This window comes from Uloborus diversus, chromosome 9 (genome assembly GCF_026930045.1).
Source record: "Uloborus diversus isolate 005 chromosome 9, Udiv.v.3.1, whole genome shotgun sequence".
In the NCBI taxonomy this organism is placed as follows: Eukaryota; Metazoa; Arthropoda; class Arachnida; order Araneae; family Uloboridae; genus Uloborus; species Uloborus diversus.
The window spans coordinates 78,625,155-78,637,178 of NC_072739.1; the positions used below are offsets into that span (position 1 = coordinate 78,625,155).

Genomic DNA, 12,024 nt, shown 5'->3' on the forward strand with positions numbered 1-12,024 from the left:
TGCGGTGTACCTTATTGGATTTGGTACTCAAAATAAACGTCTGAGGGTTTAATAAATGCGTGTTTAATATTTATTTATTATTATTATTTTTTTTTTTTTTTGAACAAAGTGCAAGGAAAAAAACAGAAGTACATGCCATCACTTACACGTTTATGCAGTCGTTGCTGATGTTGTAGGTTTAATAAATTAAAAGCTGAGGCACAAATAAATTCATTGGTTATCATACTATCATGAAGTGTCAAAATGTCTTGCAATGTTATTTCTAAAAATGCAGTTCTTCAAACTACTATAGGTAGAAAGGAAAAAATTGCTGTGCCGAAGGATTCGAGAAGCAGCTACTCATAAAAGGATAGGAAGGTATAAAAAAGTTTTTTCGGAAGCGCAAGAGAAGGAATTGGTGCAACATCTAATATATTATAATCTTACTCCTGCCGAAGAGTTGAAAGTCAAGAATAAAAATGCAATAACTTGTGACATCATATAATGAGGAGCTGGACAGTAATGATGCCAGCAACTTTTTTAATAACCATTAAATTTTTATTTTAAAAAAAGCAAAGAAAGTTGAAATGAGTGTAAGTCATGTCGAGGACATTCCTGTTGAAATGCCCAAGAAGGAAAGGTAAATTTCCTATGCAATCCTTTGCAAGAAGCAAATTTCTACTTTAAACAACAGCGAATACTTGTTTTTATATCCCTATTTTCTCATTTCTTGCTTCATCAATTGTATCAAGTGTTCTTAATGTAATTTCAACTTAAACTTTAAAATTGCACTGTTTTATGCGCGTCCTGTATTTTATTCAACTGATTGACCAGAACGAAGACTATGTCGGTTTTCAAGAGAAACAAAATGTCTATCTCTTCCTAATAAGTTTTTGAATCAATAGCCTCGCATTATGATACTCTAGCACCCGTTCAAGAAATAAATAAGTTTGAATTTCTTTTTATTGAAAGTATTTCTCTTAGCAAACAAAAATACATTATCATCCTTGCTTTCATCGACGTTCCCCTAGACTAAATTTATGTCTAAAAAATCAGTGTAAGTGATTCACCGACTTTTGTAAAGTAGATCAAGATAAAGAGAGCGTGTTGATAAAAAGGGCTTGTGTTTTTGTTCCGTGACTGCATCACAAAACATCAAGAGAGTTGAAAAGACTATTTTAAGGATGAAAAAGAGTTTAATTCACAAAGTGTTCGAAGTAATCACTATACATTCATAAAATTTTTAAGAGCTAATTATAAGTTAAAGTGAAAAAATCAACGTAAACAAAGCACAAATTTTGAAGAAAATACAGCATCTAGCTATTTCAAGGCTACAATGGAGTCTCTTCATCAGTGCAAAAAGCTCCCCAACGCAACCAGAAGTTGCGAGAGTTGTGTTGGTGAGTTTTTTGCACTGAAGAAGAGGCTCCATTGTAGCCTTGAAATAGCTATATACTGTATTTTCTTCAAAATTTGTGCTTTGTTTACGTTGGTTTTTTCACTTTAATCATATTGTAGCTCAAAGCTTATATGATAATTTTTCATTTAGGTAATTACAGGGTTTTAAAAACAACAGAAAGTGGACACCGGAAAAATGATGTTTTAAGAGAAACCGTTTCAGTGGGAAAACGTTGAATCGAGGTAAAACAATAAGTTTACGGTAATTAAATCACTACACGAAACGTGAAACACCGAAACTTGGTGAATGTCGATGACATTTTCCATTGAATGTCAACAATTTTGCAGCAAAGATATCAGCGAAAGAATGTAGACATTCTCCAATTTCAAGATTCAGAGATACTTCCTATCATAGAATTTAATTTTAATATACTTCAGAATGTGGCGACGTTTCTTGCTGTACATGTGCGAAATTATCAGTTCTCAGACATCTGAGTTTAGTTTCTACAAATAAGTGTTCACGAAGTGCTATGAGCGCCATTAATAGGTAATAAACTTTCTAGAAACAGGAAGAGAAAAGAACTAAAGAATTATTTGAATAGCACACTTTCACTTGTACAAGTGGGCAAAATCTAAATCCTGTCGCGATGAAAGTATTTATATTACCAAACAGAACAATAAGAAGAGAAAGTTGTAGGCAATCTGGTATACTATTCAAAAAAAAACGAAATTAGCAATTAACACCATATTTGTTCAATGGTTTGAAGCAGATGGCCTGTTTTCACAATAACCAATCTCCAGAGGAACAAAAAAAGGGTGTCTTTTCCCCGTCTTCTTGACGAATGAGGGTCTTAGGTCAATTCATCAGTTGGAACAAAGTTTCAATCACTTCTTCAAAGACACATTCCATTGATTTTAACCCCATTTTCACTATTCAAAGGTGTTAATCTTACTTTCTGAAGGTACTTGTGTGACCTTTGCCAAGTTGATTTTGCAGCACTCTTTTTAGAAGTGACTGTCAGTTGTACTTTCCTTCAAACCGCAGAAGGTTGTTGGCGTGGTAAGTAAGCACTTTTTAATCATTATTTAAATGAATGTTAAAACATAATTTGCAGACGTGTTTTCTAATATTTATACGCCATATGTGTAAATTTTATTTTCATTTATTTAAAATTTTGTTTATAGCTGCTTCATTGAATCCTCTTTTTTCCCCTCTAAATGCATCTTCGTATTTCAGTTGAAATGGATTGCTTAACTTTTTTGAAGTTATGCAACATGTGTATTGATAACTTTGAAGCATATTTTTATTTTAGCCGTAGGATTTTGACTTTCGTTTCAAAGCATAAAATCAGTGGCTAACTCAAAATATTAGTCTTAAATACCAACAGAAATTTTGCATTTATTAGTAGTTAATAATAGTTTAGGCATAATTAGTTACTAGAAGAAACGTTGTAAGGGAAATGAGTCCATGAATAAAAACACCGGCTTATGTTCATAAAACGTTTACATAAAATTACCTATGGGATAAACTAGATTTAATGGTATTTTTTATAAGGTACACACGAATACACATGTATTTGTGTGCATACAATTAAAAAAAATTACTGTAATTTTGTCTTTGTTAAGGTTCTCTCTCTCTCTTTTTTTTTTCGTTTTTTATAAAGAATTATTTTAAAAGTAATTAAATTTACCCTTCTTTTTCTTCAAGTAACTTGATTAAAAGTATCTATGAAAAATTTTCTTAATTTTAAAACGAAAATCTTATTGTTTCAGTTAGTGTATTGGTTTTAATTATTTAGTGTTTTTAAATTGTCTTTTTATTTAAATCGAGTTAAAATTAAAAAAATGATTATGTTTTCGTTTAATTTAAAAAAGAAATCACTTAAAACTTTACACGTGTTATTAATAAAGGTTGCTCCGGCCTCTAATTCGGCAATTGTTTGTCCTAGATACATACTTCCAATGCAAAAATATTCAAAATCAGATGCAGAATTTTGATATTTAAAGTTTGAAAATAAAAATGAGTCAAAAAATAAAAAATTTAACTTTTTATAAGGGCCCTAGGTCCCCTGACTTATGCTTAGAGAAATAATCTCCATTGAAAACTATTACTGATACAAAAAACTTGCCATTTGTGCGACTAAAAATCAAGGAGATATTTCAATTCAAAGTTTTAAGGGACCATGCAGAAGATGACATTGGAACTTATCACCCTTTTAGAAGAATGACAGGTCGTCAAAGTAAGAAAACAAAGTATAGGGTAGACCGGGGTACATTTACGCATTGGGCACGTTTAAGCAGTGCCCTTTTTACCCTAATTTCCCAGTAAAAGTGTGAAAAAGAAGAGAAAAGTATGAAAGAAGACTTAATGCATCTTAAAAATATCGCGAAAAACAAAAAAAAAGTCAAAAATAAATAAAATAATTAAATAAATATTGAAAAATTAAAAATTGGAAAGTAGGGTATTGAGATGGGAAAAAATGTCTGTCAGTCTGTCGATTGGTCTGTCTGTCTGTCCCCCCCCCCCCCTAATAACTTTTGAAGGAATAGTCCGATTCAAAAAAACTTTTTTTTTTTGTTCGAAAGATCTCGGCGAGGACACCTCACTCCCATATTTCACTTTTTGATTTGAACTATTTTTTGTTCAATTTTGAACAGTACAAAAAAACTTAACATTAGCGCCTACGGGGAAATTCAAGGCAATTCCGAACTGTCAGGCGAATTTGCTTCAAACAAACTTTGTAGGAAAAAGCTTTTGATGAAAAACTTGTACATAAAATATCTTTTTGATTTGGACAATTTTCCGCTTAATTTTGAACAGTTCAAATCCCTTAACATTAGCGCCTACGGGGAAACTGAAACTCAATGTAGATTCCGTACTTGAAGGCGGATTTACTTCAAACAAATTTTGTTGGAAAAAGCTCTTGACGCCAAACTCTAGACTTCGACTCCGAGAATTTAGGGGCATTTGACTCCGACTCCTGTGCCCGACAATTAATCGGACTCCGACTCCACGACTTCGACTCTGACTTCGTAGCTTTGGCAAAAATTTATACACGGAGGACAAATGACTGACTCCGATTCTTAGATATTCGACTCCGACTCCTTTACCCCAAAATGAGATTGACTACGACTCTGCAGCTATGGTTTTGACTGTGAAATAGTTATTGTTGATCTGACTTGTTTTATTTTTATGCTAAAGATTTAATTTAGGTATTCAGTTTTCGGCGAATAAACTCGAAGTCATTTATGTTTCTACATAAAGATATGCGCAGACGATTTATTTATTTATTTTTTATTTATTTATTTTTTTTTTGACAATGAAAATTATTTCTTTTAGTTGAAATTTTATTGTTTTCATTTATTTTGGTACGTGCATTAATTAATTTAAAAAATTGTTTTTGGCAACAGGGGAAAAAGAAACATTTTTTTTTTCTTTTTTGATATGATGTATTTACTTTAATGAGTTTATTAAATTTAATTATTATTTTTTCGTTTTAAAAACTGTTAAAGACTTTTTAATGGAAAAAAGTGTCTTAGCTGCTTTGTTTAAAAGTTGCTGCTTTTCTTGTTTTGAAAAAATTTGCGATTTTAGCTATTTTTGAGAATATTGATCAGGTACTAGAAAGTAGTATGGGTATACGGGAAAGTAGGCTCGTCTAGTTCTAGACAGAACTTCTTGTTCCTAAACGAGTTATAACTGGAGAGTCAACAGTCATATCGGATTGATGCTGCTCCCTAGCCAATATTCTCACAAGATTTTGAGCATCAGTTTCGCATCCGAAAGGAAAATCTGTTTTCTACCAAGCTGAATAAATTTTGTGTTGAATATTTTCGAGCTTAATGTGAGTAAATTATACACAGTTGAGAACAAATAAATATATGGAAATTAGTAGATTTTTATTTATTTATTTATTTATTTATTTATTTATTTTTATTTTTATTTTTTTTGAGAATTGTATTTATATGAACAGAAAAGTTATTAAATTTTCTTACCTGTTAAAAATAAATCCAAACTTGCCGACGGGTCACGTTTATGCATTTTAATCGGGGTACATTTACGCACGTTCTTACTGTGTCTTACCACTCTGTCTTATTTCTAAACAGGCCTCGGACGCTTTTTTCGCTGTGTACTGTTTCAAATCTTTAATATTTTCATTTTATTTAGTTTTGAAAATCACCATTCATTTTAAATTAAGTAAAAGATTCGCATCTTATGGCTTATAATCACATAGTGTTGTCTTTATGATTGTTCAGCTTCAACTTTACACACTATTCAGCCTGTAATAAATTTTGTTTATTTTAACAATAGTAAGACATTTAGTTCAAAACACTAACACAACCACGTTTGATATCAATATAATGAAAAGGCTTATCGATAATCCAAGTATTTTCCCCAGTAGGCCTTCCACATCGGCACATGTGTATTAACTCAACTGAAATCATTTGAAAAAGTCGGACTAAAGCTTAAAAACAGAAAAGAAACAAAAAACAAAATGGGTAGAAGAAAACAAAAAGGAGAAATTACTTGAAAGTTTACAAGTTTCTATTGAAACAGAAATAGAAGACATCAAAGAAAAAAAGTATGAAACGAAAACCTGCAGCAGGAAAAAAGTTAGTACACTCCGTAAAAAGGAAATTAATGAACGATTCTGTTTACGAAGTAAAAAATTGTGCTTGCATCTATTGTTTGAAAGAATACCAATCGAAAAAAGGACTTGCCCCGCGTTCGGGGCAAGTTTACGCAACTGACTTGGACTCAAAAAACATTTTTTTTTTTTTTAATGTTAAAAACACAAGCTTAGCAACAACTGAATACACAAATTTGAACTTCATTAACTGCTTCAAAAAACCACAATGTCTAAAATTTCCTAGGTTCAAACATAAAAATTAGAAAATTCATTGAAAAAAATCCTAGTAAATGTGTCCCGGTCTACCCAACAAATGTTATGCAGTGATACGCAAAAACACACTACAAAACCCCGAACAATTTGAAAAACTACACTCTATGCGCACATATAATTTTTAGCACTTGTTGACCGTTATATTTTCCTTCAAAAAGTGTTATTGACGGCAATTGTAAAATGGTGTAAGTCACAAAACGCCGCATTTTATGTCTCGGTGAATATTGGTCGTACTTATGTCAAACTTTTTGTGTTTGAATTACATTTCAATGGAGATTATTTCCCTGAACATAAACTATGGGACCTGGGGCCCGTATATAAAGTTAAATTTTGTATTCTTTGACTCATTTTTATTTTTGCATCAAACTGTCAATATCTTAACTCTGCATCTGATTTTGAACATTTTTTCAATTGGAAGTATACATATAGGACTAACCGTTGCGAAACTAAAGATCTTACAGGTTAAAACGGAACACCCTGTATATCCTTTAACGTTGATTAATGGGTTTTACGTGTGAAAGAATTTCCAGAAATCGGAATAATCATTGAGATGTTTTAAGGTTTAGTTTTCATCGAACAAAATATTGCTATATTTTTCAGAATGTTGTTTTGCTTTGAAATAAGTTTTGCATTCAGCTCTAAGTGCCTATATTTAAGTCTATGACTTAAATGGAAATTCAAAAAAAGTACTGACATTAAGATAGTTCTCAAATTGCGAAAACACATTTATTTCTCAGCGTTTTATTTTTTAAAAAAACGCACAATTCACTAAATTCCATTCTAAAACTAAAACCTAAAATCCAGTTTACAATCGCAATTTTTAAAGTGAGAAGACATGGACAAATTTTTGTGAAGATTATTTTATATCATCTATTTCAGTATAAATGTTTTTAATACCTGTCTTGTTTTTGAGAAATAGAGTTAAAATATATTTTAATTTTTCCTTTCATTTATGTATTTTAGTTTTTCTGACTAAAGGATTATACTAAATTTATACAGATTTTTAAATGATTCTTCAAACAATACTTTTTCCTCCTTATAAATCTTTTACTTCGCAGAAAAACAAATAGTAACTTATGGTGATCTTGTCACGTGCTTCTTATTCAACAATACTTAAATGAAAAGGATTAATGTATATGTACTTTTTCCCAACTGTTAATTTTGGAATTTGTTTTCTCAGAAAAAGGAAATTACTCTTAACTAAAGTTTTCTGCTTTTGTGCGACAAAAATCAATTTCAAACAAAATTTATGAACACACAAAATACTTTTGGTGAGAAATTTAACTATGTATCTCAGCAAAAGTTTATTTACAGAATTTCTTTCTTCAGGTTGCCTTTATTCCCGGTAGTAATCATGCTTGAAAAAATATTCAGTTTATGTAAGTATCATGTATTTATTTTACTTCGCTACGTGCCGTAGTTTACAAAAATAAAAATTGACAGTACTAACCATTGGTACGTTTCATAAATTGCCAATTCATGCAAATGGCACATTCCGTTACATGTTACATGTTCCATATAATTGGTACATTTTTTGTAAAAAAAAAAACAAAACTTTGATAAATTCTGGTTTTTTTTCACTTTTTTTTTTTTTTAATTTTGACACTTTGAGTAATTTAATGCAAAATAGAATATAACATTTTTTTGTTTCGGATACGATATCCTTGTTTTTCATAAATGTTGGGCATGAACTTGATGCTTTATTGCTGCAGTTTTATCTCACCACTGAAATAGAAATGTGATGGAATTGTGTATCGAAATAAATCTTTTTCCAATGTCGAAGCTCGCACAATGTTTTTTTTTTTTTTTAAAACGTAAGCAAAAATACATATATAGTAATCATTAGAAATGAATACTTTTCTCTTATGAAACTGTCCAACAGATGTTTAGCTTACTTAAAAATGTTAAAACATCAATATTTATACACGTTTTGTGTAATCAAAAACAAACATGCTATGCATTTTGCTTCACTTTATTATTATTTTTAATGTTTTGGTTGAATATTTTTTTAATTGCATTTTGTCTTTTAGTTATAGTCTACGTTTGATAAATTGCCAATTCATGCAAATGGCACATTCCGTTACATGTTACATGTTCCATATAATTGGTACATTTTTTGTAAAAAAAAAAAAAAAAAAAAAAAAACTTTGATAAATTCTGGTTTTCTTCACTTTTTTTTTTTTTTTTTTTTTTTTTTTTTTTTTTTTTTTTAATTCTGACACTTTGAGTAATTTAATGCAAAATAGAATATAACATTTTTTTGTTTCGGATACGATATCCTTGTTTTTCATAAATGTTGGGCATGAACTTGATGCTTTATTGCTGCAGTTTTATCTCACCACTGAAATAGAAATGTGATGGAATTGTATATCGAAATAAATCTTTTTCCAATGTCGAAGCTCGCACAATGTTTTTTTTTTTTCAAACGTAAGCAGAAATACATATATAGTAATCATTAGAAATGAATACTTTTATCTTATGAAACTGTCCAACAGATGTTTAGCTTACTTAAAAATGTTAAAACATCAATATTTATACACGTTTTGTGTAATCAAAAACAAACATGCTATGTATTTTGCTTCACTTTATTATTATTTTTTTTTTAATGTTTTGGTTGAATATTTTTTTAATTGCATTTTGTCTTTTAGTTATAGTCCTTGCATTTACGAATGAAAGCCTTGCTAAATCCTTGTTGGTAAGTTTTAATTACTAATATATGCTGAAACAGAAAGTTACTTAAAATAAACATTTAACTTGACTTTTTTTCCCCCATTATTTCATATAATCTAATCTTCAAGAACTAGTAGTTTAAGGGTAGATTTTTATGTTTTTGGTTTGATCCGAATTTTTCCCATGTTACTAATGTTTCCAGCTATTTTCTTAAAATTTTCTTCTTTTTTTTAATTTGCTTAGTAAATTAATTCTAGCTTTTGATAAGTAGTCTATTGTTTTATTTTTTCGAAAGAACAGAATAATGTAATTTAAAAATCGTGACTTTAGTCATTGTATTCCTGCTGAGCAACATCTTGAACAAGATTGGGGAAAATAATTTAGACTTCTCTAATCGTAAAATTGTACCTATGTTTCAGTGGAATTATAGCTTCAAATCGCAGTTTTTAGCATTCAAAGGAAATTATCAATTTAGCTTTTATAGATAACCGCTTCATTCACTGATATTTTGTAAGAATGTTTTTTAGAAGAAAAGCATTATGCTAATGTCTACATTTACATTTCGTCTAGGAAATCAGAAGTACTCGAAGTTAAATCGCGGATATCACAAATTTTCCACAGCGACTGCGCATGCGCGGACTTAACTCATTTTAAAAGTCTTTCTTAAATTAATTACAAAAATCTTATCTGTTAACAAATCGCTGCAAAACACGGATATCCATACTCATATTTCATACATTTTAAAATTCATAATGTGTTGTGTTTGGTTTAATGCATTAATTTAGAAAATAAGCAAACTAGTAAATATTGAAATGCTGTTTTTCGCTTTCAATTATAAAGTTAGGAGTATCATAGTCATATACAGATAGTTTCATATAATGAATCACGCAATCGCAATGAAAATATTCTAACTGTTTAACCCCAGTTTCTTCAATCTTTAAATTTTCTCCCCCCCCCCCCTTTAAATATATCAAAAGGTATGATTAAAACTGAAAAACAGAGGGGACGGAAATTTCGTGTCGGCGAAACTGGGGGGATACCATTCTAATCTTATTCATTAATTTGCTGCTCTGATTAAATATAAACAAACAGCATGGAATCATAAAACAGAAAGCCCAATGAGCAAAATACGCGAGAAAGCGCAGTTCCTGAGGCAAATTTGTGATATCCGCGATTTAACGTCTAGTATCAGGAGTAGTTAATATATATAATAGTTCAAAAAATAAAAATTAAAGTAAAAGTTTTATTTTTCTGTAAAATATTAAAAGAGAATAGCACATATTTGCCTCTAAATAATGCAAGTTTGTATGCTCGAGTTTGAAAATAATTTTCAACGAGCGTATAAATAATGGGAAAAATAGCTTTTGAGACGCTTAAACTGATGATTTGACTTGAATCAAAAGAAGATTCGAAAACCTGTGTTATTTTTAAAAAGTTTTAAAAACATACTTTGAGGTTAATTTGTTAAGTACTGACCACCATCCAGTACTTAACCACCTAAGCCCAAAAATGAAAAAAAAAAATAAATAAATAAATAAATGTTCTTTATCTTATTACTAGGAGATATTTCTAGCATCCCATGCAATGCTCTGTCATATGTAATAGATGTAACTAAAGTTTTGTTTGGAGGTTAGAATAGAACTTTTACGAAGCTATCTAGACAGTTTCAAGAAAGTCACTTTTTAGTGGAAGGAAAAGGTGTTATCAGATGAAATGTTCAATCGTACTGCTTAAGTTCAAATTTAATCCTTCCGGTTTACTTTGATATGCAGAACATAGATGTTTGTTTTAACTTATAAAATAAAATTACCTACGATTTCAAAAACAGAAAGTTTCTTATAAAGAACTATTAATCGTTTTCGCATATCTTAGGATTAGCTAATAATACCCTTAAGGCCTGGTAAAAAATATGTCTGCTAATAGATCAAAAATTAAAAATAAAAAAAGAGAATGTTTGCCGGACAAGATATAGAAATAATAAAAGGGGATTTTGATTCTATGATTTCTTAAAAGCTAATGTTCTTACAAAAATTGCACTATGAAATGCAGTTCTTTTTTTTTTATAAAAGAATGATAGGTACTTATTTCTCTTTGATTTAATGAATGTGAAACTTAAATTCATTATTTTTGCAGAGAACGAAGCGAGAAGCTTACGATCTTCCAGACTCAACAGGTATCTTGTTAGAACCACTTAGAACCACTTTTACCTGCACCAAAGATGGCTACTACGCAGATACCGACAACAACTGCCAAGTGTTCCACGTCTGTCTCGCACGGGCTCCTGGATCTACTTCGTTCAGACACTGGTCTTTCTTGTGCGGAAACCAAACCATTTTCAACCAACTCACGATGACCTGCACCAACCTTGACGACGCCATTCCTTGCTTTGCTTCCGAAGACTTCCACTATCTCAACGACAGAATAATTAATGGGAACACTAAGTCAAACTTCCTGACGGATGAGGACATCCAAGAAGCAGAAAACATTAAACGCAATTTCAGAAATGTTGCCTACGCAAGACAAGGACAAGGAAGTTTAACTAAACCATGAACAGTTTTTCGTCAATATTTTCAATCAAGTTATTTTAAAGTGTTATGTATAGTCCATCAAAATGAACTTTAAACCATCTATTTTGGTTATCCACAACGTCTTGCTAGTAAGTATATCTCGTTAGTTAAAAGGGAACAGAAGACATAAGGATGATTGGCATTTCATTGGAGCAATGGTACTGAAGTAATAGTGTAATATACTGCTTTGGATTGTTGACTGTGATCTTTTATTATTTTATAAAAATTTCAATGCTACTAACTAGCCAAAATATTGCTGTATTGCTGTAAGGAGCTTTGAAAATAAACAAATTTTAGGAAAATAAAATGATGCAGTGTTTGATTCTTCTGTTTTTAGTATCATATACGAGGACAATGAATTCTGAAGAAGATGGGATTCATATTAATCTAAACCGTTGACTTTATAACTACGGAAAGGATTTTAATTTATGCATTTACAGGAAGGTGTTAAAAGACAATAGTATTAGTTAATTGAATTCGTCTTAAATAGATTCAAATTTCTTTTA

General features: G+C 30.4%; 1 protein-coding gene across 1 annotated transcript; it reads left to right on the forward strand.

Annotated features, from left to right (window-relative positions):
• Positions 1 to 566: 566 nt before the first annotated feature.
• On the forward strand, positions 567 to 11,690 carry LOC129230331 (uncharacterized). Its single transcript, XM_054864730.1, has 4 exons — positions 567 to 619; positions 7,611 to 7,660; positions 8,930 to 8,976; positions 11,085 to 11,690. Exons 1-4 carry the CDS (start codon positions 567 to 569, stop codon positions 11,499 to 11,501), a joined length of 567 nt encoding a protein of 188 aa, XP_054720705.1. The 3' UTR covers positions 11,502 to 11,690.
• The last annotated feature ends 334 nt before the right edge of the window (positions 11,691 to 12,024 follow it).